The sequence below is a fragment of the Equus caballus genome, chromosome 17 (genome assembly GCF_041296265.1).
Source record: "Equus caballus isolate H_3958 breed thoroughbred chromosome 17, TB-T2T, whole genome shotgun sequence".
NCBI classification, from domain to species: domain Eukaryota; kingdom Metazoa; phylum Chordata; class Mammalia; order Perissodactyla; family Equidae; genus Equus; species Equus caballus.
Window position 1 is genome coordinate 64,218,238 of NC_091700.1, and position 17,414 is coordinate 64,235,651.

A 17,414-nucleotide genomic window follows, 5' to 3' on the forward strand; every position below is an offset into this window, starting at 1 on the left:
TCTTCTTTTTCTAGTTCTGTTAGGTGTCGTTTGAGGTTGCTTACGTGAGCTTTTTCTTGTTTAGTGAGGTGAGCCTGTATTGCGATGAATTTCCCTCTTAGGACTGCTTTTGCTGCATCCCAAATGATTTGGTATGTCGTGTTCTCATTTTCATTTGTCTCCAGATAATATTTGATTTCTTCTTTAATTTCTTCAATGATCCATTGTTTGTTGAGAAGCGTGTTGTTTAGTCTCCACATTTTTGCACCTTTCTCTGCTTTTTTCTTGTAGTTGATTTCTAGTTTAATAGCGTTATGATCAGAAAAGATGCTTGATATTATTTCAACTCTCTTGTATTTATTGATGTTTGCTTTGGTTCCCAAAATATGGTCAATCCTTGAGAATGTTCCATGTGCACTTGAGAAGAATGTGTAACCTGCTGTTTTTGGATGAAGTGTTCTATATATATCTATTAAGTCCATCTGGTCTAATTTTTCATTTAATTCTATTATTTCCTTGTTGATTTTCTGTCTGGATGTTCTGTCCATTGGTGTTAATGGTGTGTTGAGGTCCCCTACTATTATTGTATTGTTGTTGATGTCTTCTTTTAGTTCTATTAAGAGTTGCTTTACAAATTTTGGTGCTCCTGTGTTGGGTGCGTATATATTTATAAGTGTTATGTCTTCTTGGTGGAGAGTCCCTTTTATCATTATATACTGTCCCTCTTTGTCTTTCTTTATCTGTTTTGCTTTGAAATCTACCTTGTCTGATATTAGTATAGCGACACCTGCTTTCTTTTGTTCATTATTAGCTTGGAGTATTGTTCTCCATCCCTTCACTCTGAGTCTGTGTTTGTCTTTGGGGCTGAGGTGTGTTTCCTGGAGGCAGCATATTGTTGGATCTTGTTCTTTGATCCATCCTGCCACTCTGTGTCTTTTGATTGGGGAGTTCAATCCGTTTACATTTAGAGTGATTATTGAGACGTGGGGGCCTACCACTACCATTTTGTGTCTTGTTTTCCGGTTTTCTTCAGTTTCCTTTGTTTCTCGTCCCATGGTTTAATCTGTTCTGATGTAGAGCTGCTACTCTCTGTTGTTGTCCTTCTACTTATCTCCTCTGCTCTTGGTTTTGTAGCCCCTTTCCTTTTTTGGATTTTTCAGGAATGAGGGTTTTCCTGAGGATTTCCTGAAGAGGAGGTTTTGTGGCAATGAACTCCCTTAATTTTTGTTTATCTGGGAAAGTTTTTATTTCTCCATCGTATTTGAAGGATATTTTCGCTGGGTAGAGAATTCTCGGCTGTAGGTTTTTGTCCTTCAGATTTTTGAATATATCATTCCACTCTCTTCTAGCCTGTAAAGTTTCTGCTGAGAAATCTGCTGATAGCCTGATGGGGGTTCCTTTGTAGGTTAGTTTCTTTTGCCTGGCTGTCCTTAATATTTTCTCCTTGTCGTTGACTTTTGCTAGCTTCACTACTATATGCCGTGGAGTTGGTCTTCTTGCATTGATAAAGTTTGGAGATCTATTGGCTTCTGTCACCTGAAGATCCATCTCCCTCACCAGATTTGGGAAGTTCTCAGCCATTATTTCTTTGAATAGGTTTTCTGCCCCTTTCTCCTTCTCTTCTCCCTCTGGTATACCTATAATCCTTACGTTGCATCTCCTAATTGTGTCTGATAATTCTCGGAGAGTTTCTTCATTTCTTTTAAGTCTTGCTTCTCTCTCCTCCTCTGCCTGCAACAATTCTATATTGCCATCTTCCAAATTGCTAATTCTTTCCTCCATATTATCGGCCCTACTGTTCAGAGCATCTAGATTTTTCTTAATCTCCTCTATTGTGTTCTTCATTTCCAGTATTTCTGTTTGGTTCTTCTTTATCGTATCAAACTCTTTTGTGACATAGCTCCTGAACTCGTTGAGTTGTCGGTCAGAATTCTCTCTTAACTCAGTGAGTATTTTAATGATGGCTGTTTTGAAGTCATCATCATTTAGGTTATATATCTCATTTTCTTTGGGATTGTTTTCTGTGTATTTGTTACTTTCTTTCTGTTCTGGAGATTTAATGTATTTTTTCATATTGCTTGATGATGTTGATTTGTGCCTCCGCATGGAGATAGAGTTTAGTTGCTCCTTTCACTTGTTTCAGCTGCTGCGGTGGGGGGAGCAGCTGTTTATACTTCACCAACCAGGAACCCTGTCCGTAGTTGCTAACTGGGCCTGGGCCCCTCTTCGTAGCCACAGTGGCCCTTTGGATTCCCTCCTCTGCCGTGGGGGCCGTCACGGGGGGCTTCAGGCTGCAGGTGCCTACTGTTGTTGCCCACCTAGATGCGCTCTCTCCTTGGGGTCTGCAACGGTGTTATGGGCTTTTCCAGCGGCCAGGGGTGGGATCACTTTTATTTGTCGCTCGGTTGCTGTCGGCACCCACCAAATCTCACCTGTCCTCTATGGGTCGCAGGAGAGCTATTGGCATCTTCTACAGTCTGTGGTTAGTACACCTAGCTATGCTGCTTTTGCCCTGGGGTCTTCCAGCCTTGTGGCTGGCAGCTGGGTGCCTTCTACTGGTGCTGTGCAGAGGCTTTCCCTAAGGCTTCTGTGAGCCTGTAGGGTTTCCCCCTAGGCTACTAAGCTGGGTCTCTGGAACTCTCTCCAGCCCCAGTCCTCTCCGAGATCTCCGGCAATCCCTAGTCCCACGGGGCGGGCAACGGCAGCTGGGGGTCGCCCCGCCCTCTGGGCTTCTCTCCGGGCCTCTGCCGGGAGCCCTGAGTGCTCAGCGTGGCCCCTCTGCTATCGGGAGACAGAGAGTTTTGTCTGCTGCCTGGGGGAGCTCCGGCACTTCCCCTCCGGGTCGCCGATCCGGCCTTTGAAAGTTCCCCCGCCCCGGTCCTCTCCGAGATCTCCGGCAATCCCTAGTCCCACGGGGCGGGCAACGGCAGCTGGGGGTCGCCCCGCCCTCTGGGCTTCTGTCCGGGCCTCTGCCGGGAGCCCTGAGTGCTCAGCGTGGCCCCTCTGCTACCGGCAGACAGAGAGTTTTGTCTGCTGCCTGGCGGAGCTCCGGCGCTTCCCCTCCGGGTCGCCGATCCGGCCTTTGAAAGTTCCCCCGCCCCGGTCCTCTCCGAGATCTCCGGCAATCCCTAGTCCCACGGGGCGGGCAACGGCAGCTGGGGGTCGCCCCGCCCTCTGGGCTTCTCTCCGGGCCTCTGCCGGGAGCCCTGAGTGCTCAGCGTGGCCCCTCTGCTACCGGCAGACAGAGAGTTTTGTCTGCTGCCTGGCGGAGCTCCGGCGCTTCCCCACCGGGTCGCCGGACCCGCCTTTGAAAGTTCCCCCGCCCCGGTCCTCTCCGAGATCTCCGGCAATCCCTAGTCCCCCGGGGCGGGCGTCTCTCTGGGACCCTCCAGGCGCCCCGAGCACCAGGCCGGGTCTCCCCGCCAATGGCGGGGAGAGACTCTCCCCGCGGGCTCAGGTGTGCAACTCCAAAGTTTCCCTCTGCGTTTAGGAGTAATTGCGGGGGGTTTAAGTAGGGTTCTGGTCACCTGTTTCCACCGTCGCTCCTCTGTTGTGTTCTCGCTCCTGCCCTAGATGTGTGTGGATCCTCTGGGGGCGTCCGTTGGAAGAAAGCCGCTTGCGGGTACTAGGCTGCCCGTCAGGGTCGGAGAGTTTTCACCTATTTCCACATCCTCCCGGAGGAAAGTCCGTCCGCCTTCCGATGTATAGTCGCGTGGGTGTCTCAGACGTCCTGAGATGCTGTCTGGATATCCTTTGTCAAGCGATAAGTGTCCAAATAATTGTAGACTCGAAGGGCGAGAGACAAAGAGGACTACTCACGGCGCCATCTTGGAATTCTCAATAATCAATCATGTTTATAGGATATTTTTAACATTAGTGTCCCTTCTTGCAACTTTATTAGTTTTGTTCTTGCTACAGCATCAACTCATGACATACAGCAGCTCCACAAAAATTTAATCTGCTGGACAATAAAGAAAACCTAATACATTTTCAACAATAAATTTTGCATACGTGTGCATTGCGATTTTATACAGCTGTGAGCTATATCTTTGTGTTTTAGAAACAGCTCAATAGAAGAAATGAAAATAAAAGAATTCTTAAAATAAATGGAAGGTTTTTCAAGTAGGTGAATATTGTTATCTCTTCATCATCATCAACAATAACAAAGCAGAAGGATGCATATCTTAAAATAGAATCTTCTTCACTTTGGATATGAAACCCTGAAATGGAAATATATTCAAAGAGCATCTGAATAGAGGAAATTGACTGTGTCTAAAATGGACCATTAAAAAGCCTATAATTTTCAGAGGATACTCTATGATTATGCTTAATTAGTCTTTGAAACTGTCATATATGCACATTTAATTGTGGTTATTTTGTAGAACCCTAACAATTGCCAAGTTCTATATAGTCAAACTGCAATTACTTGAGTGAATAATTATTTGTTATAATATTACTATTTATTATACATCTCTATCATTTTATCCAGTATAATCTGAATATCCTCTTTGTACATGACACTAAACACAACTAAAAGTCAATTTTTAAAAACTCTTTCACTCAAATCAACTTCCAGTTTTAACCAGGAGACTAGAAATTTACCAATGACTGCAAGTTAGAAGACAAATAAAAACTGCCTGTAGGGAATTGTCAGTTGAATTCAGGGGCAGAGCAAGTAAAGCAAAACAAAAACAAAAACGAGAATAAGAGGAAGATCCTTTCTACCTGGGCTTCCACAGGCTTCCTTCCACATGTGATCATTAAGCATCAATGGCGGTTGTTCTCTGATCCACTCATTGAACTCACACTGACACCTTCATTTCTTATCAATTTACAAAGAAATTCTGGAAGTCAAATTTTTCTAATTTTCAGCTTGACACTTATATACTAATTTAAACTCATTGCTCAGACCATGTATGTATATGAGATGTTGAAAAGGAGTAACAAAAGTAATGAATAAAAAAGACAACATTCCAAACAAATTTTAGTACTCATGTATCACATAATAGGCCCGAGAAAAACATGGATGAAGGGAACTTTATTTTGATGGCAGAGAAAAGCAAAGAAATTTAAAGTTAAATTCCACTGATTCTCCCAAAGGAAACTTTAATTTATGGTTTATTAGAAGGGTTATTGGTAAAGATGAAAAATCATGCTGCTAGCCAGAAAACACGAGAAACGTCAGAATTTTAAAGCTGTGAACAGAAACCACATAAGGAAAGTTTGTTTTTCTCTCCAGCACAGCTCTAATGGCTCTGAAGGACAAGTGAACGGTGTACAGGAGCTTTTAAGAGCACCAGACCCTGAGAGGGCGGCTACTCTTACACTCACTCTGGAAGGCTTATGCCCCAGTTCTGAGGCTTCTACCTTTCAAGCTACTCACTGAACCCGTTGGTCTGTAATTGGTCCTATTGTGTTTGCTTTTGCCTCCAGCATAAACACTGCGAAATGTTGCAAACCATGCTGGTAGCACTGGGCAGAAAGAGAGAGAAGAGAAACAGGGAAATGAAAAAACCAAGGACCGAAGTCTTCACGGAGTTCTTTGGTTTCGTCTAGGTTTTAGGTTTGCAATATCTGTTTGTCTGAAGTAATCTATGTTTTGAAGTGTTTTGGATATCAGAAATCTGACTTGATATTATGCGTAAAGCATAATCACTGTATTTTCATTAGCATCTTAGATAGAGCATGAAATCTGTAGTAAGACAGTACTAAGCTTAAATCCCCATTGTAGCATGTTCTATCTATTGTTCCTGAGTAAATTATTTAACATCCCAGAACTTTAGTTTTATCATTTTTAGGATGGATATAACTCATACCTTGCAAGAGTTTTGAAAGAATTAAATTAAATAAATATGTCTAACACCTAGAACAGTGCCTGATATGTACTATACGCTTACCTTGTGTACCACCGGCACCAGTAGTGGTAAGTATTTCCATCAAGCACAGTGGCAGAAGCTAGAGTTACCTCAGTTTCTCTTTTTTCTTGCTAATTCACCCAATATATGCGTGTGAATATACATATAGGCCTCTAATGAAGTTCTGACCTTTATTCTCGGTCTCTCTTCTTGCCTTCTGCTCTAGTAATCCAATGCCTAGTTTTAAAATTAAATCTTGGCTCTTACTTGCCCAAAAACTCTCAGTGATATATCATTATACTCAATATAAACACCCAAATCCTTAACAAATTCTCCATAACCCTGCAAAATTTAGCTTCACCTTAATCTCCCGCCTTATCATCTACTCCTCTTCCCTTCCCTCCATGTCATCCCATCACACTAGAATTTCCTTAAACAGAGCCAAGTTCCTTCCCACCTCAGATGATTGGCACCACCATTTCCCTCTCACAAACATTTTGTAGCCACTCTTTGCCTGATTAATTCTGCCTCATCCTTTACAACTTAGTATAAGCATCACTTATTTAAAGAGGATTTCCTAGTTTTACTCTCCCATAGTACCTTATAATTTTCCTTTCTAGCATTTACCACATATACAATTGTCATTTATAGAGATAATTTATTTGCATTCAACATATTAACCTTGACTCTAAGGTCAATATATTTGGACTTTGGTCACCATTGTATCCCTAGTGCCACCTACACAGCTCCTGGTACACAGTAGTCAACAGTCACTCACCCTCTCACTGTTTCATTCAACAATTAATGCTAGGTACACACATTTATCTAGGCACTTCGGTTACAGAAGTTTAAAAAAAACGCTACCAAGGAGCTACCACATTAATGATGGACATAGACAACAACAGGAACAAAAAAATATATATATATATGACAGAAAAGCCGGGAACTAATAAGTACTCTAAAGGATATAAAGCAGTGTGAGGGAATAGAGTGTTTTGAAGGCAGTGCCACTTTCTATAGACTATTCAAAGAAGAAGTCTGTGGAAAGTGACATTTGAACAGAGATCTGGATGAGACAGAGCAGAGGGATATAAATATTTGAAAGAAGAGTGTTTCTGGCAGAGGGAAGAAAGAACAAGCGCAAAAGTCCTGGGGTACTATCATGCGTGGTGCAGTCAATAAGCAGTAAGAAGGTTGATGTGGCTAGAACTGTGCGAACACGGAAAATAATGGCAGGAAATACCACTGGAAAGAAAGTTAGAGGAAAATCATGTGTAGTCTTGTTGAATTATTGAATTCAGGAGTCAAATACTAAAAGAATACCCAAGGGAACCACAGGAATTAATTACTATATTTCAATGTACTAGACACTTTGTTGCGACAGAACAAATTTCAATGGAAAGACTTGTTCTCTGTCATAAAGGAGTTTGCAACATTGTTGTGAAGGCCAGTCACAGAGACGTAACAGGTAAGTAACAGCATAAGGAAGTTTGTGATAATATCACATAATCTTAAGAAAAGGAATACCAAGATTTCAAATGAGGGAGACAATGGCATGAAAAGGTTTAAAATTTTTCTTACTCATAGATGAACTTAAACTAGAAATTGAGATGTTACTAAGAATTAGATACCATAGATTCCAGACAAGATAAATATGAGTAAAGTACAAGTGATGGGAATTCATGGCACATATTTAGAAAGAGTGAAGTCAATTCCATTTATTTTTGAGGAAAAATGCCCAAGTAGTGGTTCAGAAGCTAGATGTGGAGGATCATGAATTTCAAAATACGGAGTTGAACCTGCTATTCTGGGGTATGTGTTGAAGACAATATTAGATTAGGAAAACAAGTAAGTTTATGTTCTCTGTAAGAAAAATTGTGGATACGGAATTGGAGGATTCAGGAACCACTGAAAGGGCTGTGGAAGCGAAGGTCAGGGAACTTTCTATTAATGATCTGGACCTTCAGTTCAACGTGAACTGTTCTCAAAAGCACTCCACAAAGGCACTGCACTCCTCAGAAACCTCCAGAAGGCTCCCATCAATTGTCTCAGTCTACAGCAGTGAAGTTAATCACTTTCAAGGGCGCATTTAGAAGTTATTTCAACTTTCCCTTAGTGCACATCTCTGCCTGCAACTGCGTGTGAGCTCACGTCTTCCACCTCTTCCCTTTTCCATATCTTGTATGAATGTCTCTTATTGGCAAACTCTAGCTCAGAACCATATGGAGAGGGGATTTCTGGGAAATTCAGTTCCAGGCATCTCCTCTCAAGGCAAAGATGATCTTGGAGGGAAATGGTAGTGATGATCAGCAGAAATACACAACCCAGAAGAGAGAAAGATCAGAGCACTGAAGTAGACTCTGGACTTTGCATCCTTCTTCACACAAAGCAGATCAACGCTAACATCATTCTTTCATGTAATATTTAATTTGAACAGAAGATTACACTATTAAAATGAAAAACAGAATGAGAAACACAAATATTACTGTTTTAGACATAAGTCCATTCTATCAAATACATGAAGACAGCTATTTTCATTCCCTAATATTACTCAGCCATAGAGATCCATAATTTTTTTAACTTTTCTTCATATGACATGATTATAAAATATTTGCTATTCTTGATATTTCATCTGTTTGTTTGCCACTCTCTAATGCTTCTAAAATGTGATGTCCAGAATTAAGTACAGGTCTCATAATGAACTCCGACTAATAGAGTACAAGAGGATTATTTCTTACAGTTATTTTGTGCTATCTGTATATTCATGTAGCCAAAGTTTAAATTAATGTTTTAGAATTAATTTCACCCTTCTTCCTAATATTGAGCTTTCAATAAAAATTTTCCATTATTTTGCACATGAACTACTGTCAAGCTGGGTTATCTTCCCCGAAAAGATTTTGGAACCATCCACACAAAATCAATAGCCAAAGCCAAATAAATGAGTGAAATTTACAAAAGAAAGATAGCAAATCATATAAATAGCAAAGGCAGATAGACAGTAAGTTAATGTCTGTACATTGAAAATCAAGTTCATATGTAAAAAATTTTAGCAAGGATATTGAAAATTAGAAAGAAAAAAATGTTATTTATGAAATAAAGAAAGAATAAGTAATTAGAACCAATAAAGAAGTTACTTCAGTCTCCAGAGGTAGGAAAACTGGGATAATGTGCTACTCAAGTAGTTAAGAGAAAAACATGATAATATAATAGGTTTCTCTCAAAGTACAGATTGAATAGATCGGATGAGGACATATGCCTAATTAAACAAGGATCGGAAGCAATACGTGGTGAAAAGTTATATCAGATGCAAAATACTCATTTTAGCGTCAGAACTGAGAGAAAATAGTGATCTAGGATGACAACTGGTCAGTAAATTTTGTTCACTAAAATAATAAACCCATGAGCATCTGTAGAATACTGGAGTTTCATATTTCCAAAAGAATTCAAAATCATTAAATTTCAATAGACATAACACAACACATAATCTATTCATAGTCTCAAAAATAAATTAAGATAGAGTTGCTTAGAATGTTGAGTGTCTTAGCTAGAACTCTTCTTTATTTCTCTTATAAATATATTTTACTATGGAGTATACATTTTGAAGTGTTTAATGAAAAAAATCTCATTACTATCGTGTGACAAATTGCAGAACAGTCCAAGCAGCTGCAAGAAAAACATTTTTGTTAGTAAATTAATAATTTCAAACTAGACCAGAAGGGACCATTATCCCTCTGGATATGGAGGCACATTGTTCTCTGGCTTAGCTAAGCCAGGAGCTCCTAATTGTAATGAAATGTGCATAGTTAAATGACTGCAGTTGGACTTTGATATTTTGGTTGATGAAGTACTTGTTTACATTGATTTTATATGGTTCATGTCATTTCAATAGTAGCACTGTGCCCTGTCGTGGAATATTTTGAGAGAAGAATTTGACAGTAGAATTACAAAGCATGTATCTCCTTCTTTGTACTTCTATATTTTCACTTAATTTACTAATCTGCTTATAGGATTAAAGAAAAAATTAAAATAATATTGAGATTCTGTCTAAGAATAACAATTAGAAGACTTTCAAATGGCTGACTGTCATTAGTGATTTGAAAAGGCATTAAATCTTAAAATAAGAGCTTTTTAATAAATAGCAACTAAAAAGTTAATGAGATTTATCTCTTATAAATTCTTTCCTTGAGCTGGAAAGGTAAAGTTCTATACTTTACAATTGATTTTTTCAATAGTAACAATGAAAACAATAATTTTAATAATAATAACGATAGCAAAAATGGCTGGCATTTTATATAGGGCTTGCAACATGCCAGGCATTGTATTAAGTGCTTTTAGAATGATTATTTCTAGGGTATGAAATATAATGGGTATGAAACTGTTGTAACTGATTATTCTGCTCTAGAATAAAGATAATGTATAAAAAAAAATCCAAACCATGAAGTTCACACATTTAAAGTGTACAGTTCGATGATTTTTAGTATCTTTATAAAACTGTTAAAATTCATACACATATGCCTATTTATTTATATAGAAAAAAATCAAGGAGAAAAGTATAAAATAGGCTTAAATTATTTTAGGAGTATTTATTGAGTAATATTCACTCAATTTAAACCCACTGTGAACATGGTACAGAAAGTCAAATTTAAAAAAATTAGATCAATTGGTTTATATATCTAAATATTTTCCCTTAGTATAGAAGTTCCCAGGAGTTCTGAAATCCAATATTCACTATACCAATACTTTGCCATATACACAATAACTATATCTTTTCTCCACAAATTACACAAGCAAAGCCATACCAAATATAATATGCTATGATGAAAAGTGTGTTAGCCAGCTCGGGCTGCCATAGCATAATACCATATGCTGGGTGGCTTAAACAACAGGAGTTTGTTTCTCACGGTTCTGGAGGCTGAGAAGTCCCAGATCAAGGTGTAGGTTGATTGGTTCCCTGGTGGGGACTCTCCCTGGCTTGCACATGGCCACCTTCTCACTGTGTCTTCACATAGTCGAGAGAGAGAGGAAGCAAACTCTCTTGTGTTTCTTCTTATAAGGGCACTAATCCCATCATGAGGGCCCTACATCCACGACCTCATCTAAAGCTAATTGCCTTCCAAAGTTCCCATCCAAATATCACCACAGCAGTGCTTAGGACTTCAACATATGCATTTTGTTGAAACAACTCAGTCCATAGGAGAAAGGTTGCAAGAAAAATGCAAAAAAACTATAGGTGTTTGTAGCACAGACTGCTAGCTCTTTACTAGAAAGGAAGGGAAAAAAAGAGAAGCTGTGGAAGCAGATGTAAAAAGATAGATATGCCAGGAACAATTAAGAAAAATTTGTTTAAAAACATTTAAAAATCCCAAATAGTCAATATCTATATCTATATTGCCTATAAAATGTATATAATCCATAAAGCAATAACAAAGTCCATTACGTAATATCTTTTTTACTTTGAGATTAAAAACACTATATGGTACATTGTGTCCCATAATAAAAATGTGGCAAGCATGTAAATCTCATTGTAAACTTAAAAAAGTTGTTCAATGTCATGTCTGTAACTATTTTAACTTCTGACAAAGGACTATGCCTCTATTATTAAAATATTACATTTCCTTACCATTGTGTAGCTGTGGGCCACCTTCATTAACTCAATGCATCCTTGAGCATCTGCAAATGCTCGGATTCCTAGGCAGTTGGATGGATGCAGCAGCTTCATGAGGAAGTGGCAGCACACTTCTACTACTTGAGGAAGCTGCAGAAGGCACGCTGCAGCAAGAAGGTTCTCAATGGTGTCTTCCTTTAACTCCAAGCAACCTAAACATATAGTGAAGAGAATTATGAAATGCGGCTTAAAACATAAAATAACATGTACCATTGTATGACTCAAAACATTAGGCCAATCTGCTAGAAATGATCTGAACCGAGATCAGTAATCAAGATAAATAGAACTCACTAAAGGCCAGCAAATGTTGTAAGCACTTTGCATCTCTTACTTCATGTAATGTTCAAAATTATCTAGTACCTATGCGGTTTCACCTAAAATATCTATATCCACTTCAGCAGGGATTATGGTTGCTCCTTTGCTTGCGAATTAAGAAACAAAAGAGTAATAAGGTTCAAAATACATGTCTACAAACTTAAGAGAGCAAAGATTCACTAAATTTCTGACAATATATATATATGTGTCTTTGAACATGAAATACCTATGTGTGGATAATTAATATGGGTATATTTATATACATTTATGTATACATGTGTTGTAGATTAATAGTATATTCAACTCATTGTACCCATTTTTATAATTTTCTATAACTTTTCTTTCCTTTTGGTCAGTTATTTGACCCACAAAAAATGAGCTTTTTCAGTCTTTCCTCTTTTGTGAAGTATTTTATTAAGGGGATGGAGATGTTTTTGGAATGTTTGTAGAACACATCTGTGAAAGCTTCTGGGCTTAATTATCTGGCATTAGGTTTTATTTAGCAATTAAATTCATCTTTAATAGGTTTAGTCCCATTCAGATTTTCCATCAGTATTGAGTGCGTTTTTCTAAGCAGTACTTTTCCGGAAATGGTTTATTCCATCTTAGTTTTTGTGGCCCAGACTGCTACCGTTCACTAGGAATTCTTTACTCGTTTTTCCTGAACACAAAGCCAGACCACATGTTAATGTCATAACACATGTCAAAGGACTATGAGCAGAGGCATGTGTGTTTCTACCACAAAAAGGCATTTATGATATAAAAGCGCCACATTCATGCTCTATTTCCCCTCTACCAGCTAATTCAAGATGAAAACCCTAGCAGATGGAAGATACACAAGAAGTAAGAAGTAAGGTGCCTGGGTCCCAGAATCATCACGCAGAACTATAAGCTTCAGATCGTAATACTCAATATTTAAACTAGTAGTACAGAAATAATAAACTCTAAGTATTCAAGTATATACATAGTTTTATTAGTTCTTATGCCCTAATCTATTCTAAACAGTACAGTTTTAATTTTATTTTAATTAGTCTGTACCTGTACTTATGTAAAAATTTTTATACCATGTGTTTATTTTTTCCTTCTGCCATTTTTTATTTTGGTAAATTAACCAATATTTTCAGTGGATTGTCTAATTGATTAACTAGTTCAGAGAATCAACTCTTTTTGGTTCTTCTTAATGAACAATATAGGGTAATGATAATGGATGTGAGTTTTTTAGGAATATAATTACTTATTGATTTTGTTTAGAAATTATTGGCCTTGGGGCCGGCCGGGTGGCACAGAGATTAAGTGCGCACCTTCCACTTCGGCGGCCCAGGGTTCGCCAGTTCAGATCCCGGTGCGGACATGACACCGCTTGGCACGCCATGCTGTGGTAGGCGTCCCACATACATAGTAGAGGAAGATGGGCATGGATGTTAGCTCAGGGCCAGTCTTCCTAAGCAAAAAAAGGAGGATTGGCAGCAGTTAGCTCAGGGCTAATCTTCCTCAAAAAAAAAAAAAAAGAAATTATTGTTCTTGCTGAATATGATGATAAAGTCCATCATGAATTCTAGAAAATTTTTGCCCATTTTCATTGAAGTGGTTCTTCCTTCTCACCATTGCTTCCTCAATTTTCTCTTATAGAGTATTCCTAAGAGATACATATTGGATTGTATTATTCTCTCCTCGATGTCTGCAATTATTTTACGTCTTCTATTTATTAATTCTCTCTCCAGAATATCTAATATTTTGTTTAAACCTGATATTTTAAACTGCAATAGCTAGTTTATTTTTACTTGTAGAAGTACTCTTTATGAGAATTATTTGTACCAAAAGTTTATAATATTTTCATATCTACCTTTAAAATCATGGACACATCTTTGATAAATTAATCTACTGTTTAATCCTGACTTATTAAAGATCTAAATAACCTTTAATTCTAGAAGTTCTACCCATGAAAATTATTCATTTCAGAGAACTTTTAGTTCATAAACATCAATTTTTACTCAGTCTCAAAGAGTTTTTATAATGTTTTCATTTTTCTTTGATTACTGATTTAATTTCTACTGTCTTTATATAACTTTACCACATTAGTTTTAATTTAACTGAAAACAAGGGTGTATGCTTTCAGTTTAATAGGAAAATTTTGAGAATTATAGATGGCTTTCTAAGAAAATAATGTTGCTTTATTCACCTTTCTGAGTCTTTTAAATTTGACTGAGGTTTGAATTATCCAAGCTAGTTTTATTTATATATTTCTTTTACTCTTTGACTCAGTAAGCCCTACTTTGTAGCTTCTAATATTTAATGATAGTGACTAGTCCTTATATAAAAGGGACATATATTTTAATTCATCTTTGAAATTGGAAGATAGGCTGCACTAAATTTGAAACTCAAAGGTGAGGCTATAGGGAAAAAATAATTCTGATTAACCTTCATTATTAATGTGCTGTCGTCTAATCAAAATTTAAAAGTTTATTCTTGCCAGTTGGAATATATTTTCTAACTGCTACTGTATTATTTTCTTAGACTTCTCCTTTTTTCAACATGAACATTTCTATGACACGTTAGAGAAGTTGTCCACTTTCAAAAATTCATCTTTCAAGGACAGAGTATTTATTAAGAAAGACTTATAAATGAAATGCCTTTATTTTTTTCACACCAAAGATTCTATTCTGGAATTTAAAAAAAATTTGCAGTGACTTGCAAGAATACTGTAATAAATACTCATATACTGTTTATCTAGCTTCACTGAGTGTTAACATTTTAACATATTTGCCTGTGTGTGTGCATAGTATCTATGTTGTAGTTACTGAATTATTTGATAGTTACTTTCAACCATGATATTTTAACCCCTAAATGTTTTAGAATGTATCTCTAAGAACAAAAGCATTCTCCTACAGAGCTGTAATATAACTATCACACTCATGAAATTGAAATAATAGCATTTGCTATAATGTAAATTTCCCCAAACATCCAACTAATGTGCTTTATAGATTTTATCTTTTAACTCAGGATCCAATCAAGCTTCACATATTACATTTACTTGTTATGTCTCTTTAACGTCCTTTAATCTAGAACAATTTCTCAGCCATTTTGACCTCAGGAAATTTATATTAATCATGTGTCCAGGCTAGTTGTTTTGTAGAATACCTCAATTTGAATAAGTCGTATTATTTCCCCATGATTGGATTTAGCCGAATCCTTTTTAGTGGGGACAATACAGGTGATGTTGTACCCTTTCCAGTGCCTTAGAGAGGGAGACTCATGATGTCAATGCGTCTCGGTGTTGACGGTGTAAGGTTTGGTATCTTGTTTACGGCAGGGTCTGGCAGGTTTCTTCATTTTAAAGAAAATTTTCCTTTATAATTAATAAGTAATCTTTAGGGTGAGGGATCATTTTGCTTTAAAACATGATATTTCACCCATAACTTAACATGTTTAATAGATAAAGAGTATTATGTTTTATTTATGAGTTTCACTGAAAGAATAAGACAGCAAAGGAATCTAAAATATGCTTCTAACTGTAGCAAGGGATTTGATGGGAAAAAAAAGCAGGTAAAGTGGAAACAACAAATTGAAAGGAACAATAAATGATAGCAAAATTAAAATACTTTTTATTATATATTACTTTTCAATTAAATTAGCTACCTAAAGTTGAGTTTTGATATAAAAGAGGAACACTATCAATAATAAAAGTTAGAAATTAAATTTCTAAAATTTTCATAAAGACACAAGGACCCTATTGTTCAGGTATTATCAGCTAAGAGAAAATTGAGAGTCATAGATCACTTCAGCAGAAGAGACATTCGCCAATAGCAATAAAATTCTTTGAGGTGTTTATATTGCATATTATCAATAACATTGTCATCCAATAATAATGTCAAACAAAATCTTCATCTGAAGTTGAAGGATTCACACCAAGTCAAATGATTTTAAGACTAATTATATCAGTACAATTATTGGTATATATTTCAAGGTTTATAAAATATTACAGTAAGCACAGGAAAAAATATTCTACAAATTACAGTAAGCTATTTTTATATCAATTTCAGATGATTTATAAAAGGTGTATCTGCACTTATAAAAAAGTAAACTATAGAGCAGATAATATGAATACATTAAAATCTGTTATTGTTTACAATTAATTATAAGTATAACAATTTTTTATAAATATCTTTAAAATATTGTCATGATTTAAGAGCTTCAGAGGAATTTTGCCTAAAAATTTTTGGCAAGATCATCAAGAACACGGTTGCATGCTTCTTAGCATAGATCTTGTGAAAATAAAAAATGATAAATGTAGATGGCATGGCTTCTATAAATTCTATTTTATTGTGATTTTGGACCATTGGGAGAGTGACTTTCTTTAGTTTTAATTAACTAGTTGTTCTCAATAGCACTTGTCCAGAGAAGAATTAACACAGCAGGCCTGAACTATTCTTGAAAAGGCCTGCATGCAAGATTTGCCCTTGACTCACGTCTGAGAACTTAGATTTCAAGACGGTTCTCACCATTAACTAATACGAATGTCTCACTGTGCTTAAACTGTTTGTATAAACAATATGGTTTATGCTGAACACCTGCTTTCGTTCTGGGAGTCGGGAATTTTGGTACATGTTAAGCAGAGGCTGCGTAGTGATCAGTATTCAATTAAAAAAACCCAGGCACTTAGTCTCTAATGAATTTCCCTGGCTGGCAACCATTCACACACTTTGTGACAACAAATTGCAGAGGAAATTAAGTGTGTCCTATGTGACTCCACTGGAAAGGACCCTTGGTAATTTGCCCCTGGTTTCCCTTAGACTTCACCCTATTCACCATTTCACTTTCTGGTTGTATTTTGTATCCTTTTGCCATAAAAAAATCATAGCCATTGGTATGACTATAGGCTGAGTCCTGTGAGCCAGTCCAGTGAACCATCAACCTGGAGGGATCATCTTGGGGATGTCCCAACACAGCATTCTACTTAGAATATTTGGGGTGTTAGGTGAAGTTTTAGACATACTGTATTCATGGGCTGGAAGATACAATATTGTTAAAGTTTCAATTCACCCTAAATTAATCTACAGATTTCTTACAATCATATTCAAAATCCCAGCAGACTTTTTATTGAAATTGCCAAACTGATTCTAAAATCCATATGTAAACGCAATGGCCTAGAATAACCAAAACAATTTTGGAAAAGGAACAAAGTGGGAGTAATAACACCAGTAGATTTTAAGACTTGTTACAAAGCTGCGGTGATTCAAGCTGATTGGTATAGGTCTAAACATGGGCAAACAGATCAATGGAAAAGAATAGAGTCCAGAAATAGAACCATCCATATGTAAACAACTAGTTTTTTCAAAGGCAATTAATGAGAAAGGACGGTCATTGAACAAGTGGAGCTTGCCCAGTCTGACATCCATGTACAAAAGCTTGTATTTTAATCCATACATCACTCAATACAGTCCTGCACCGCATGTCCAATAGTGGTCCCATAAGGTTAGTACCACGTAGCCCAGGTGTGTAGTAGGCTATACCATCTAAGTTTGTTTAAGTGCACTGTATGATGTCCACACAATGACCAAATCTCCTAATGACACATTTCTCAGAACATATCCCCATGGTTA

The 17,414-nt window shown here is 37.1% G+C and overlaps 1 protein-coding gene across 2 annotated transcripts in view; it reads right to left on the bottom strand.

The window, feature by feature from the left end:
• The window catches only part of KLHL1 (kelch like family member 1), a 333,689-nt gene that overhangs the window by 177,516 nt on the left and 138,759 nt on the right, over positions 1 to 17,414 (bottom strand). For both annotated transcript variants that reach the window (XM_070240346.1, XM_014732127.3), the window contains exon 4: positions 11,455 to 11,651. In XM_070240346.1, coding sequence (XP_070096447.1) covers positions 11,455 to 11,651 — 197 coding nt within the window. The remainder of the gene's footprint in view (positions 1 to 11,454; positions 11,652 to 17,414) is intronic.